The sequence below is a fragment of the Penicillium rubens genome (assembly GCF_028828025.1).
Source record: "Penicillium rubens strain IBT 27055 chromosome Unknown utg000002l_segment0_segment0, whole genome shotgun sequence".
NCBI lineage: Eukaryota > Fungi > Ascomycota > Eurotiomycetes > Eurotiales > Aspergillaceae > Penicillium > Penicillium rubens.
The window spans coordinates 6,884,225-6,899,268 of record NW_026890600.1 but is presented as its reverse complement, the minus strand read 5'-3'; the positions used below and the strand labels follow the sequence as shown (position 1 = coordinate 6,899,268).

The following is a 15,044-nucleotide window of genomic DNA, read 5'->3' as shown; positions in this document are numbered from 1 at the left end:
TGATGGGGGTCCGTGGGCTGAACATACAGACACCTTTAGACGGAACCAGGAGATTCATGTGGGTATTGATTCATAATTTGAATGGTGATGTGACGGAGCATCTACAAGAAGAAATGACAGCCGGTATTTTAGGACTTCGCAAGATCAAAGCCCGAAAAAGAAATTCCCTGAGAACCAAGAAAACAAAGAAAAACGCCAACCACTCTTGAATTTGTGAGGCCTTGAAACTGCGATTTCCATCTCTTCCACAAATCATTTAACCCCGGCCGCGCTGGCCACGCGCACGTTGCACTGTAGCCTTACCACGCGCCAAACCGACACCGCGCCCGCGCTGGCCTCGTGTACGGAACATGGGAGCATTCCTGGAAGTGAGAAGCTAATCAGTAAAGGTGAAAACAGAGATGCGCAGTCCGCCAAATTGCGATTCGAAGACTGGATATCAGGGTTTGACGTACCGGAGCATGTCAGGCACGATGAAGAATCGCACGTGGCTGCCGCGAATGTAAACCTGGTCGAGATGGGAGACACGGCCATCGCGGGCAGTGACGGTGATGTCCTTGAGCTGAACGTTCATGTTGTCCTCGGCTGTAAAGAAAACCAGTCAGTATGGAACCGCGCAAAAGAAACACCCCAGAAGCTTCTGTACAGACCGCCTCTCTAAATAGAGAACAGACGCCCAAAAGCTCGAGCAGCGATGAGCGACGTACCTTCCAAAAGCTTCCCCCGGTAGACGACTCCTGATGTGATCTCAATTGTCACGACATGGCCCTAATGGAAAACAATATTAGCCCATCTGCCTCGCGCTATCCACAGCGATATCCATTTTCGCGATATCATGCACACATCCTGCCCTTCCGTCCAATAACTTGAATAGCAATATCAGGGAACGTAACGCACCTGCGCTTCGTTGAGGAGCTTGATCGGGATGCCGATCGTGGAGGTGAGCTTGCCCATTTTGACTGTGTGACGGCGAACGAGGATGGAAAACGGTTAAAGAAGTCGAACAGAACCACTGACAGCTTCCCTTGCACCAAAGAAGAGACAAATCAAGGCAATGGGTGGTCGCGGGGAGATGGTGGGACAGTGATGAGGTCGGAGTAAGTGGAGGTTAAGAGAAAGGCGAAGAGTGCCTCATTGCCTAAGGCAGTGCAAAGCCTGCAAACCACTCGGGACGACACTAGCACATCCGCTTTGGGTTCTCTATCCCGACCAAACAACAACTCCAACCTCAAAAAGGCACAAAAACTCCCACATAATGCGTGCCGAATAGCCCTGTCTATATCTGTCATAATTCTACATAATCCGAAACCAACCGTAATGGCCGGCTCACCCAATTCCAACCTACGCGGCTTCAACCACGCCGTCCAAACCCTCCTCAAACAACCAACCCAATTCCTCCCACACCTCACAATCCCTACCTTCACCCATCTCCCCGAGAACCTAGGGCCACACCTGATCAACGCAAAGAAGGGATCCCAAGCGCAAATACCAACTCCCGAAAAACCCCCGCACACACCCACAATCCGCGCTCTGGTCCTCGACAAAGACAATACACTCTGCGCAGCGAAAACAACATCTTTCCCACCGCAGATCCTCGCAAAACTCTCCTCGCTCCGCGCCTCACCAACCTCCCCCTTTAACCAAACTACGAACCCGCACTCAATCCTGATTGTCTCAAACCGCGCCGGCAGTCACCCGCGCTTCGACGGCGAAATCTCCGCGCTGGAAGCGCAGCTTGCGCACCTGCGCATTCCTGTTTTCCGGCTGCCGGCCGGCACGGAAAAGAAGCCGTTTTGCGGCGAGGAGGTTGTGCAGTGGTTTCGGGAGAGGGGCGTTGTTGATTCTCCGCATGAGATCGCTGTAGTTGGAGATCGGCTTGGGACCGATGTGCTTATGGCGGGGATGATGGGGTCGTGGAGTGTTTGGTGTAAGGAGGGGGTGTTTGATGTTGGGATGGAGGGGAAGCCGGAGCGGAATATTTTGGAGAAGATGGAGGTTTGGATTGAGTGGTTCCTTCGGGAGAAGGGAGGGTACCGGGCACCTTTGCCGATGGGGTGGGAGAAGCACAAGCAGTCATGAGATGTGGGATGCTGGGTTTATATAAACATTTGAGATACCCTTGTTATAGTATGTGGTTAGCATTGTACAATATAGCGAGACTGAACTATGGCTACAGTCTATACGGAGTTTTGTACGATACAAAATGAATTTATTCAGGGCTTAGCGTCAATCCTCCACACTCGTATACCGCCAGCTCAGCGCTGTCCTACCTTTGTGGTCTTGAGCAGAAGATATCACAACTCTGCGCAGCCCAGAGGATCAGCGTTGGTTGGATGTCAGACCCAAACAGGTGCCGACAGAACAAGCTCATGTGCAAAAATTCGACTCCAGACCCATGATAGGGAAATGGACCATTGTACCCACATTGAGAGTGCAGGGCAGACACAAAGTCTAGCACCAGCCTCGAAGACTCACAGAAAAGAGAACAAAAAAAAGAAAATGGAGGGGAATGGAGTCGCAGTCCAAGTCGGTCTGTTTGGCATAACCACGTAAAAGAGAAATGGAAATTGAAAAATGGAGAAATGGGAAGATGAGAAAAAAACGAGAAAGAAACGAGAAAAAATCCGGTCATGAATCAGAAAAAGAAGATTGAAGAATGATAAATTGACCGGGAGAAGAAGAAGATAAAGGGAAAAAAGAAGTCCTGTATTCAACCGGGACAGCCGGGAAAAACAGGAGCAAAAAGATCAAAAATCGCTTCAGGACCGGCCCCAGAATGGAAAGGGTATAATCAATAGAACAAGACACAAGGGTATGTCACGCAAGAAACACATCAAAAGGTAAAATCGCTTCCCTAGGCATCGCCAGCGAGACGAGAATCATCCAAAAAGAGCCGTGATAAAGGGATGGGTTTTGCAAAACACCGAAATCCAGCACCTAGCCACGCCTCTTGATATTGGACAATCAAGAAATTCCCCCAAAGTAGAAAAAACCCCAAGAACCCATCGCAAGCATAAGCGCCGCATGCGTAGAGAAGGCCGTGAAACATCAAGAGACAAAGGAGAGACACAAGCTCAAAAACCCCCCAGACGCCTACTCATGACCCGGTTGGCATACCCTGCGAGTTGATCTCGTCTAGGTTAGCCATACCATGGGAGTAATCGCCCATGCCAGGAGAAGGGTGGGCAGGGAGGCTGTGCATGGGCAGTTCGAAGCTAGGGCTTTCATGCGAAACGCCAAAGTTGACGTGTTGCTTCGAGTACATATCATTCATGGAGAGACCGTCATCGAAGCCGGTCTGCTGGTCGTGCGAGAAACCGTACATATCGGACGAGGCGTGGGACATGTTGGACAATGGCGGTGAGTGGCTTGCAATCAGTGGGTCTGCAGGGCTCATGCTAGAGTAAGGAGATGGCGCATGAGAGCCCATTGTCGAGGCATCGGTCGATCCTCCCGAGACGAAGGGCACGTTGAACTGAGGCGCCATGTTGGCGACTGGGGTCGATTCGCCTTGGCCGGCATTGCTGTACATGGGACTGGCGAAGTCGGGAGGCGATCCGGTGGTCGTCGCGGACATAGAGTTGGTGCGGAAATCCAGGCCATATCCCTGGGTGTCGATGCGAAGGTCTGTGGGGAGATGGTGCACTGACTGTGGAACGGGTGCGTAGATACCTGCCTCGGTGTGGTTGAATGGGGGAGGCGCTGGCGCGTGGAAAGAAGACATAGGACTCTGGAATGATGAGAAGTCAACTGCAACAGGTACCGAACGGCTTCGTTGGCGCTTGTGGCCACGAGCAGCTGGCATGTTGAAGCCCAAGTGGTTGCTGTCTTGGTACAGATTCATGTAAGCGGGAGCGGCGAACTGGTTGGGCTGAGATGCAGGACGCTGGATGAATGGGGGAGACATCGCAGCTGGCACAGCAAAGCTGCTGCTGTTGTTATAAGCCAGGCGGTTCTGGAAGGACTCCAAGGACACGAGCTTGGCAAGCTGAACGCTCAAGACCTTGGGATGGCCTCCCAGGTGATGAACCATGATCTGACTAGCTTGCTGTTCCTCGGTGAAATCGCCGCACTGGTAGAAACCTCCAGAGTTGGACGAGTCCATGTAAAAGTGCGGCGGGCGGTTCAGTTCCACGACAAGACCCCCTGGTCGAGGTGGTTCCCCATTCGGCCCAGGGCTTGGATCACCGGTTTCCAAGGTGATGTTCTTGATATAGGCGAAAGGATACTCGATTTTATAGCCGGCAGCATCGTTGTTGATATAGTAAGTCATGCATGCCTTATCAGGGGAGTAGAATACGACCAAGTCCATGGCGTTTTGTCCAATGCGCCGCCAGCTGCCGACAGTCAAGGAACGACAAGTGAAGTGAGAAATCACTAGATACACCAATTAGTCTAGGAGACGATGGAGCGGATGAAGTTGTTAAACATACCAACTTTGCCAGAGGGGCTGGTCTCGTTTGCGTACATGCTAGGCGGGCCATATGCTCCAGCACGTCCAAAGGGGTCTCTTGCGCCAGGCTTGTTCGGGTCAAACTGCATTGCGAGATAGTGTCGCATGGATTCCGGGATAGAATCGCATCCTTCGCCAGTCTCAATGCTCTTTTTTGCAAGCATCTTGATTTTAGCACGACTGTCTTGAGTCAGTACACATAAAGATAGAGACGATCCCGACTAGGACCTACCGATTCTGGAACCAGATTTGAACAGATCGCTCCGTCATATTAATGTCCGAGGCAATACGTTCTCTGGTAGCGGCAGTGGGTGTCGGGTTCTTGTTAAATTCGATCTCCAGAAGGACAAGCTGATCCTGGGTTGCGCGTTGACGTTTGTTATTTTTCTGCTGTTGAGTCAGAGTGCTTTTGCGAGGAGGCCGGCGCGTAGCCGAAGAATTGGCGGTGGTAGCACTCGAGGTCGACGGAGAGGGCGTGGAAGCTGGAGGCGAGGAGGACGATGCCTTGGGCGCAATTGCACCGGTTGGCGGGTAACGCATTTCTGTCAACGAAGACATAATGTAACGTGGTACGGTGGAAATATATCACGCAATCGGAATTGTGTTCAAGGTGTTCAATATGCTTCTTTTTTTTTTCGGTGGTGTATATAGGTTTTGTTCGGAAATAGAAGGTATGATGTGACGATCCGGCCGACAAAAAAATGAGACGGATGTGATTGTGGTGCGGAGACGGAGTGTTGGAAATGTTGATTCTCTCAAAGCAGCCGCAGGCGCGAGAGGGTCAAGTTCAGGATGTAAATGAATGGAAGTCTAGCGTAGGGATCGAATGGCGTTCGAGGGCGTCCACGTCAGAGACTGGGAGGTTGGGTTGAAAGGGCGCGTCGCAGAGGCGTCCAAAAAGGAGTGGATAAATAGAAAGGCTGGCCTAAGCAGCTGGAAACGAATGGCAGGGGAATAATTTCTCCCTATATCGACAAGAATCACTGAAGAATCAATGAAGATGTTTCGGCAAATGCTCAAATGCCCGGGTTGAATCGATCAACGGGGCGGGAACGGAGGGGTGCAAACCGTTCTCGAGGAAACGAATGAATTGGGCAGAAATGAGTGATAGAATGTCGCCGTGAAAGAATGAAACGGACGCCAAAAAGAAAAGAAAAGAATGGAGGGAATGGGAAACACAAAAAGCGCAGGACAGAAAGCGGATCAGGAGATGGGAGATGCTGACTACACATCGATGGACAACGCACCGGACCTTTCTGGACTATTGGCACCTCGTGGGGGCCCCATTGTATTCTTGGGTCAGGGCCTCGATTTGTCCTTTTTTTAGTTTTCTTACGGTTTTTGCACTTTCTTTTTCTTCCTCTTCTATGCGGTTAGACCGAAAAATCCATGGATGTTTCTTTTTTTCTTTTCCATCCGGGTCCAGTGTATGGTGTGTATGTGTCGAGTGGAGGGAAAACTGGTTTGGGCCCCTGCGTTTGCCTGCATAAGCCCAACCAGCATCACGGAGGCTTGGAGCAATAAGGGCGCAGACTGAACCTCCATTGTTTTGGAGAGGGGTACGCGTGCCACTCCCCTTACTCGGCGTCTATGTCTTCCTTGTCCAACTACATCGGTGTGACTCTCCCTCAGGGGCAAGTGTACGGAGTAGTTCAGTAGAAACGAATGAACTACACAAGCCTCATCGCTACTAGTAGAATGCCGAACGGCATCCACGTGAGATCGAGGAATCTGAGACACCATCAGCCTTCTGAGACAACTGTCAGGATGTCAATGCGTTTTGACAATGTGTTTGACGAATTAACGAGGTGGACGGAGTGGATGGGCGATGTGATAGAAAGTTTTTCCCCTGGAGACTGTTTCCCCTGATTCGAGCCACAGGACTATTGAACCATGGTTCCAGGGGCTAATCCAGTGGACTCGGCCAATAAGCATGCAGTTACACGTGCAGTTCCGTGGACCGCCAAAGGAGAAACATTCAGGTACCCGCCCCGGCATTGGTTATGATTGGTTCTAGAGACATGACATGTCATTCTAGACCCCGAACCCCGACCGGTATTGAATTTAGCGTGCAACTCTCCTTGAGACTCTCCGTCACATCCGGTTTTCTGATATTCCATTTAGGGAGGAGAGTATGAAGTACGGATCATATGATATAATAGGGAGTATAAATTCAACCTGGAATGTATACAACAGCAATAATGGATGTAAGAAGTTGTGCATCGAGAACCCCGAATTTATGAATCCTTCTCAAAACCGGGGCATTCAGCCTATTCCCCAAATGATCTCGGTCTACTCCGGTCCGCGGGGTTTGTTCCTTTACATTATTTTGCTTCCGCTACTGCATGCAGTGACCTTCTAGTTTAATAACCCCAACACAGGTAGTGTCCTATCTTCCATTGTTGACATGCGAGAACCCGGGCATTCCCATCTAGGTAAATACCCCTGGGACAGTTCATTGTTTCAATTTTGATCCGCGAACCGGTTCATCCCTAATTACCGAGGGAAAAGAGAACACCGCCCCCTAAAGATCCAAAAATATTAACTTCGTTAGAAGATGAAGAAACAAGCCCCTCTATCAAGCGCTTGGACATAACTATCCACAATTGACAATTCAGTTCCCCTCGGCCAACCGGAGCCACTACCAAACTCTCGTAGTTTATCCGTAGTTTGCCAGATCTGCTCAATAAGCTCCATTGCCGAGTTCCGCTGTTGTTCCCTATAATAAGCCGTCATAGACTCATGCTTTTGCCGAACCCACACACGATCCTCGGGCGATAAGGCCTCCCTCGCAGCAATGTAAAATGGCTGCGGCAGCGACGAATCAGGCCCACACCCCGTCGATAGATGATCCATTAGCCCAAAGCATACATGTACCAAATGATGCACGCGCGGTGAGCACGTCTGATCTCGAAAAACCCGACGGGCAAGCAGTAAATGCGCAGTCCAGTAAAAGCACTCGGTGAGGATATCCAGAGGTGCGCGCTCACCTTTCGCTGGCGGGATTCCTTTGTAACCGGATCCCCACGCGCGAAGCTCGGTGTCGAGTTGGAATGCTTTATTGAGAATGGCGCCATCGTCTGTATGTGTCTCGAACGCCTCGCTTACGTCACAGGCTAGATGCGCTATTCGTACTAGGAAGCACATTAGTGGCTGTGGGCATCCTGTCATCTTGTGGAATGAGGGCTCGGTGGTGTCCCAGCGATTCTGGTCGGGCTGGTTGAGTATAAACTTCTGCGGTGCGTATGGCCTTCGCTGTCGTGAGATGGCTAGCATTACGTCGACCATAGCGAATCGCTGCACAGTCATACGTGCGATGGGGTTTTGTGGTATTTCGTCGAAGTAGCCAAGTGCTTGCATGAGCCAGGAAGCGCATTTGACGTGGGGCTCCAGTACTCCATCTGCCGTTTGTGCCACGACGATCCCCTGAAGAACGACGGCTGTGAGGAGCGCTTCTTGCTCGTACTTGTTACTGGTTGCCATTGTACCTACGTCGCAGGCGGCCCTGTCGTCGATACTGAGTAGGTTTTGTCCAAGCGTTCTGAGCATTCGCTGCTGGCGCTTGGCTGCGAGATCAATGCTGGTTAATCCGAAATTGAGCATATGCTCCGTTGATATGCATACAATAGTCTCGAGCAGAATTGGTGATGATAGGGCTGGGATGGAGACCTGCCGGTAAGGGTTGTCAGGTCCATCTACAGCGGGGACATTGGATGAGACAAGGCTTATGTCTGGCAAGTATTCGTGATTAGCTATTCCAATTCCATGGCATAGAATGAGGCCACATACAATACTCCCAGGCAGACTTTTCTTCTGCCGATTCAAAATATGTCTCTACGAAAAGTGCCGAAGGTTGACCAAGCATGTTTTGTTCAATTGCTGGACGAGGATCTTTGCAGCGAGGCTTATGTCTTGTCTGAATTGTCTCTTTTGGTTGAACCCATTTCAGACCCAATGGATATCTGCACTCCAAATTCCGCGAAGCACAGAACGAGCAGATTGGCTGTTGCTCGTCACATTTATTGTGCTTCTTTCGACATTGCAGACATCCTTTTCCGCATTTATATTAGCACCTGCACTTCGCCTGGGGATGAGCCGCCATACCAGTCCGTGATCGTGTGAACCTGTTGCCTCGAGGCATTTGGATGATCAGACAAATGATGCACTACTGGCTAGTGGGAGATCGACAAATAATCAAGGTAGTGGTGTTATATATCCCCGGGTATCAGGCAAGTTCCCCGCAGCCTTATCTATATGGCAGTCACCTGATGACCGACCAATTAGATTATTTTCACAAGCGAAACAATATATATTGCAATGGCACTACTAGACCAGACTAAATCTATAAGATATGCTAAGTTTTGCGTATCACGGCCCATGAGAAGGGAGAATGTGGGAGTTAATAGTCGCTAGAACGAACACTTTTGAAATCGCTACGAATACCGCCTCCCACCTATCAGTAGACCGACATATTGCGGCATTGGTTTATCATAGAGCAGCTGAAAAAACTTGAGCATACACAAGAAGTCATTCATCATCATTAGTTAAAAGTAGAGGTGGCAGGTTTAACTAAGCTAATTGCGAGGAGGTACAATAGAGACTACATAATTCGTAGAGAACCCACTATCCCAGAACCTCCTGAATAACCCGAACAGTTCGCTCGACTATCAAATCGATCTCCTCACGGGTAGTATTGTAAGGCGGCGCCAAAATAATATGGTCACCATTAGCACCGTCGATACCGCCGTTGCCCGGCAGCAACGAAATCGCATGTGCAGGCTTGAGGCCTGTCGCGTGCAGAGTCCGAGAAAGCGCCTGTGAAGGCGGATATGGCTCTTTCGTCTCTTTATCCTGGACAAATTCCATCTATAATCATATTAGCAAGGAATAAAAGTCAACCAAAAAGAAAACTAACAGCCCAGAATAATCCCCTGCCACGAATATCACCAACATGAGGGTGACTATCCAGACGCTCATGAAGACGCTGACCCAGATATGCTCCCATCGCCCGCACATTCGGTAGTAGATCGTCCTCTTGTATAATCTGCTGCACCCTATATGCAGCCGCACAGGCAACCGGGTGCCCTTGGTATGTCTGACTGTGGACGAACGCGCCGGTGCCCTTGTTTAGAGTATCGACGACGTGTTTGTTGATGAGTAACCCAGCGATCGGGGCATAGCCGGCACCGAGTCCCTTGGCAATTGTTTGGAGATCAGGGACGACGTCTTCTTGCTCCCAGGCGTGGAGAGTTCCGGTGCGGCCCATGCCAGACATGACTTCGTCTAGGATGAAGAGTGCCCCGTGTCGCTCGCAGACGGCCTTTAGTGCTTTGAGGTAGCCGGGCAATGGTGGGACGCAGCCAAGTGTCTATTGAAATAGTTAGCACGTTTAGCATGGCGGGATTGGTTGTACTCACAGCACCTGGCATTGTCTCGGCGACGAATGCACAGACAGTGTTGGGGCCAAGTCTCTGGAATTCATCCTCCAGTTCCTGGGCTAGTCTTGCGACATAGTCTTCGGCGCTTTCGTTGGCGTTCATTCTGCGGTAGGGGTAGCATTGTGGCACGTGGTGGATGTTCTTCGAAAGAAGACTTTCATAGATCCTCCGCCGGGAGGCGTGGTGCCCAACAGCAAGTGATCCGAGGGTGTTTCCGTGGTAGGACGACTTCCGAGAAATGATGTTTACCCTCTGGGGCTCAGGGACGGGCAGCTCCGTGAAATACTGAATGGCCATCTTCACAGCAGCCTCGACAGCCTCGGTACCTATTGTGGTTTTAGTAACCAATCTTGGCTCAGCATGGACAGGTTTCTTACCCGAGCTCACAATGTAAGCACGAGACATCTTGCCTCCAGTGGAGTCTACCAGAAGTTTTGCCAATCTCTCCGCAGCACTGTTGGTGAAAAACATGGAATAGCAGTAGGGGACTTTTTTTAGCTGGTCCAAGATGGCTTCGTGGACCCGCTCGTCGCTATGACCAAGACAGGAGACAGCTGCACCGCATGTCGCATCCAGGATCTCCAGGCCATCCTCGGTTAGCAGGTAGCTCCCTCGACCACCGACGATGTTCAAGGGTTCATTTCGCAACTGGTGGTAGAGGACTCCACTAGATGCTTTGAGGCCAGTGGAGTCGACCTGCTTCTCGGAAGGGGTAGGCACTGAAGCTGGTGCCAGTTCTGGTGTATAGTCACCCATTGTATGGATTGCGCTCAATGGTTGGTGTATGGGAAGGAAAAGGATGAAAAAGGATGAATCAAGTGATCACTGAAGATGTTTGATCTGGACTGGGACTGTATTGTGCTGGGCCGATAGGAGTCATATATAGACTGACCCCGCCATAGCCAAGAATTGAATTGCAGAATCAGGACACTAATTCTGGAAAAAATAGCCCATACATAACGCCGTGATTGGCAAGTCCCGCCTTGTCGCACATCGTGAAGTTCATACTTGGCTGCGATAAGCTAATCCCAAAGAGGAAATCTTTGTCGGACCCACGTTCGTTGACTACAGCATGCATGTGATAGGTCGAACAATTCATGAGACTGAGCTTATTGATAAGAAGAATATGACCCCGGGGTTCTGCTTTGACTTCAGCTCGTACCGGGTACACAGATGCATTGGAGATAGGACCGAGGGGGATCGGAACGACATTCGAGTCCGAGGACCGACCACAGCACAAACAGACATTATTGAGCAATCAGACGCTGAAGAACACGACAGGTAACCCTGGAGGTCACACGCGAACACTATGATGCAGCTACAAACCAACAACCCGTCAGTCAGACAGACTGCCCCTCATTGATATGCCCCTCAATTGTTCTTCGCCATCTCAGCCGAATAACCGGAGCCCAGTGCAGCACCTCCCTCGTCAGTGGAATATACGGCCACGCACAGCAGGGCCATCTAGCAACGGTGAAATTAATCATCGTCTCGGACATTATACTTGGTTTGATGAAAGGGTCACGTCCGGTAGAAGTCATGGTTTCTCAGAATGTCCTTGTCTAGAAGTTTCCTTGATATACGATCACATTTGACGGAGGTAATGTACAGGCAAACATATATACAATGTCGAACGTCCAGCGTTCGGTAGCCAACATATATTCTATATCGTGATCAGGGATGTGCGATGGCCTTGAACAGATCTACAAGAGTCCTCCATGGTAGCTACCATATCTTGCAGCGGTGTCACATATATTCTACCCAAAGTTAGTAAACTCGACGAATGAATAGATAAGGCAAGAAAGATTACATACCTCTCGTCTGATCCTGAAGTCCTCGTAAATTCCCAACCAAAGGTTTTTGACGCGGCAGTCATCTTCATAACCAGTTGTCGGGTTCAACTCGCAGGGAGGCTGTGATTCTTCGATCAAATCTGGGAGAGCTCTAATCCATGGCTACCGAAAGGAGTTAGCTTCTCTAGGCGTTATTGACGGGCCGATGCCCATTTAGAAGTCTGACCTACCTTAAGCACAGGCCAGTCGGAGAAATGCAAATATTTAGCCTCTTTGAAGATCTTCTCTGCATCCCATTTTTCTCTTGAATTCCCTAGATATGCCCGGTGTTTCTTGGAGCGGAATTCCCCAGCTAGAAGAATATACGGCCGATGCGGTATAGTAAGTGCAGTATCCTTGTACATGTTGTTCATGATCTCCATATCAAAGGTGCTAGAGTTGGCACTAGAAATTGAATCCATCGTGCGATTGAAGGCAGCTGTAGATGGTTCAACAAGCATGATAGCAGGGGTGAAAAGACCCTTTCTCGGATTTTTCCAGTAGGCTGAGGGCATGGCAACGGGGCTGGACGGCGCCAGGAATAACTCGTCCATAGTCTGAATACAGGTCAGTTCGCGTTTGTAACAAGCAAGTGTATGATAACTGTACACACCTGCAGAACCGTTGCATCTGAATCCAAGTGAAGGACCCGGTCATAATCTGTTAGGTTAAACGCAAGTAGTTTTGTGTAGCTCTTTGACCATCCCACTAACGGATACATTGCAAAGTCAGCTTCAAATTGGATTTCAACAGCAGCACCGCGTGGGCAGAGGTTACTCACCATCACTCCCAGGCCTCATCTGTATCTCGATTGGCTTGAGCTTGACTCCGTAATGGTCTCGTGCATAGTGAAGCATGCGGCTTTCACTCGAATCACCGTCCTCAGATATAGGCCACTCGGAGGGGTACATCAACATACGATCAGCTTTGCTTCCAAGCCTATGGAGGGTCTCGAACAGCATGACCGAGTTGCATAAATAAGACCGGTCGGTGGCATATTGGATGTACGCAAATCGCGACCAGTTGACTTGCTTCCTGGCAACAGCGAGGCCCTGACCAGAATCGCTGAAACAGTCCATTGTTCGAAGTTCCAGTAACGTAACAACTCCTAAACAGGTAGCTACACCCACAAAGATGGCGCGAAATAGTTTCTGGGATACTGTGGTCCTGCTCAACATGATCACGGTTGGTAGCTCCAAACAGAATATTCGGTATTTCACACTCTTTTGCGGAGCGGGTCTATTTAAGGGTGCTCTCTAATAAGCCCATCTTGGAAAGCATTGTTAAAGCGGCCCATGCTAAGGATTCCGCCCAGCTAGTTCCCACGGGCTTCTTTCAAAGTAAGTGTTGGGCATGATGTGATAGACGTTCATCTTTCATTGTTTCGTTGTCACTACTGATCGGCGGTGGAAAGGAAGGGTTCCCAAGGGCGTATTTCGACGCAAGAAGTCTTTGTCTTCTTTGTCTGTGTGTCCATCACCAACTTCAAAACTACCTTGGCGCTATTATGCAAGTGTTGCTCCTTCAATTTCAAGACTAGACTAAAGCCATATGACTACTTTCTGTAAGGGAACTTCTACAGTATTCCTTTCCTCTATCACAAATAGTTGTTTGTACTTTGCGATACAACAGTTTTGCGCTTGGTACTCCATGCCCTCATGATCTTGTCTACTAACCAATACCATCTTCAAAAAGCGGCCTATGAGCCCGGTGACTTATTATTGGTAAGTCCTATAGTGCTTTGTAGGGCGTTTCATATCTTTTGCCGAATATATTTTTCCTGTGTCGGTTTTAGATGGAAAGGTCCCCGGATTCTATAAATAACCAGCCACTCGCGGCAGGAGCTACTTTATTTCTTTCATCGATGGTGATAAGTGACGCCAAGGCCTTTCTACATGTCTTTTTGGCTTAGCGACGAAAGAGGAATGACAGACCACCGCCGTCCCTATCATCGTTTCAATCTCCGCTCTTAAGTTGTACGAGCGGCCGATGTGCGCATCCAAGGGGCCGTCGGGCAAAGCGATTGGCAATCTTGAGTGACCCCATGTATTAGGTAGCTAGTACGCAGCGGTATAGGCGCCAGCTGCCAAAACCCCATTTCCGGGAAATATTGATGCCTTAATGTCTGATTTGGGCCTGACTTCTGACCGCTTCTTATACCGCTCTGTACAATGTAATGTAAATCATAAGCTTGTAAGAATGAAGCCTTTGTCTCCCATACAAATACATGCATCTCCGATTTTTGAGGTGGTTTACCAGCTGTCTCCCTCTAGTATGACAATTGAGGCCTTTTTCTCCCATACAAATGCATGCACTCTCCATTTTTGAAGGTGGTTTACTAGAGAGATATATATTTGTATGGGAGAAAAAGGCTTCATTTTATAGAATCTAGCGACAGCTGTCAGACTGTGTATTGGAATAAAATACGGCATTATTCCACTCGACACAAAAACCAAGGTTTTTGTATATAGCCTAATGGAGACCATATCCCCGTTTGGCACTATGGTACTGTACATACATCTTATTAAGGCTACTGTAATAGTATTTCAAGTATTTCAATTTTTCTGCCGGTCTTAGTTCAGGCCTCCAGGCCAAAACCAGGCAATAAGGCATCATTAATTGTGGGAAATGGGGTTTTGGCAGCTGGCGCCTATACCGCTGCGTAGTAGCTAGCCTGTAGTATATGGAATGCAGACAGAAGATTAGAGCTAATTAATCGTGTGCATATCTAGTAAATCTAGTAATTGCATTTGGCGATACTCTCATCTACCATATGTAAACCCGCCTCTCGCTCGAAGTCGTCACAAATATTTAGACTTGGTATGTTATCATTCCACTCATAGTCGTGTTACGCTAGTGGCAACACTTTTGGCATCAGGCACTGACTAGAAAGTAATCCCTATACTATCCTTGCCACTTGAAATCAACCATTTACATTATGGTGTCCTCTTCTGACGCGGGACAATGAGTTGAGATGCAATCGTTACTTTTGCTATGCTAGTGGTTGCTCTTAACAGAAGTTATTTATTTCTTTTTTAAAATGCAATAGTGCATGCATTCTGCTTCCCCTTGAAGTTGGCCCATTACTTGTCGCTCTCACACAGAAACAATTTGTAATAGTCCTGCTTCTAGACGTATTCTTTTGCAGATACTACTAGCAAAAATAAATTAATTTGAGGCTTTGGCCCTTCTTTATGAAGTATTTCCGGAAGCCCTTAATTTCCGCGCCCTGCCGATCATCACTGTTCAAGCAGCCACTTTGGCATCTGATAAGTCAGGCCAGTCCCCGAACGTTTACCGCGAGAACTTTAAGGGCTGTGG

At 49.1% G+C, this 15,044-nt stretch overlaps 6 protein-coding genes across 6 annotated transcripts; 1 reads left to right on the top strand and 5 right to left on the bottom strand.

The window, feature by feature from the left end:
* Window positions 1–256: 256 nt before the first annotated feature.
* On the bottom strand, window positions 257–995 carry N7525_005085 (putative small nuclear ribonucleoprotein SmD3; the record flags this gene model as incomplete). The annotated part of the gene is made up of 4 exons (XM_002565157.2): window positions 898–995; window positions 708–768; window positions 456–585; window positions 257–362 (listed from the first exon to the last, which is right to left on the bottom strand). The coding sequence occupies exons 1-4, from the start codon at window positions 952–954 to the stop codon at window positions 257–259; spliced, it is 354 nt and encodes a 117-aa protein (XP_002565203.1). The 5' UTR covers window positions 955–995.
* Window positions 996–1,317: 322 nt separating this feature from the next.
* On the top strand, window positions 1,318–2,079 carry N7525_005084 (phosphatidylglycerophosphatase; the record flags this gene model as incomplete). Its single annotated transcript, XM_002565158.1, has 1 exon — window positions 1,318–2,079. The coding sequence occupies one exon, from the start codon at window positions 1,318–1,320 to the stop codon at window positions 2,077–2,079; it is 762 nt and encodes a 253-aa protein (XP_002565204.1).
* Window positions 2,080–3,097: 1,018 nt separating this feature from the next.
* N7525_005083 (uncharacterized protein) lies at window positions 3,098–5,011 on the bottom strand (the record flags this gene model as incomplete). The annotated part of the gene is made up of 3 exons (XM_002565159.1): window positions 3,098–4,377; window positions 4,434–4,633; window positions 4,686–5,011. The coding sequence occupies 3 exons, from the start codon at window positions 5,009–5,011 to the stop codon at window positions 3,098–3,100; spliced, it is 1,806 nt and encodes a 601-aa protein (XP_002565205.1).
* A 1,992-nt stretch (window positions 5,012–7,003) lies between these two features.
* Window positions 7,004–8,594, bottom strand: N7525_005082 (Zn(II)2Cys6 transcription factor; the record flags this gene model as incomplete). Its single annotated transcript, XM_061213275.1, has 3 exons — window positions 7,004–8,184; window positions 8,243–8,503; window positions 8,558–8,594. 3 exons carry the CDS (start codon window positions 8,592–8,594, stop codon window positions 7,004–7,006), a joined length of 1,479 nt encoding a protein of 492 aa, XP_061070296.1.
* Window positions 8,595–9,076: 482 nt separating this feature from the next.
* On the bottom strand, window positions 9,077–10,647 carry N7525_005081 (uncharacterized protein; the record flags this gene model as incomplete). Its single annotated transcript, XM_002565160.2, has 4 exons — window positions 9,077–9,319; window positions 9,369–9,821; window positions 9,871–10,217; window positions 10,269–10,647. The coding sequence occupies 4 exons, from the start codon at window positions 10,645–10,647 to the stop codon at window positions 9,077–9,079; spliced, it is 1,422 nt and encodes a 473-aa protein (XP_002565206.2).
* Window positions 10,648–11,594: 947 nt separating this feature from the next.
* N7525_005080 (uncharacterized protein) lies at window positions 11,595–12,901 on the bottom strand (the record flags this gene model as incomplete). The annotated part of the gene is made up of 5 exons (XM_002565162.2): window positions 11,595–11,648; window positions 11,706–11,846; window positions 11,915–12,280; window positions 12,337–12,431; window positions 12,505–12,901. 5 exons carry the CDS (start codon window positions 12,899–12,901, stop codon window positions 11,595–11,597), a joined length of 1,053 nt encoding a protein of 350 aa, XP_002565208.2.
* Window positions 12,902–15,044: the final 2,143 nt, after the last annotated feature.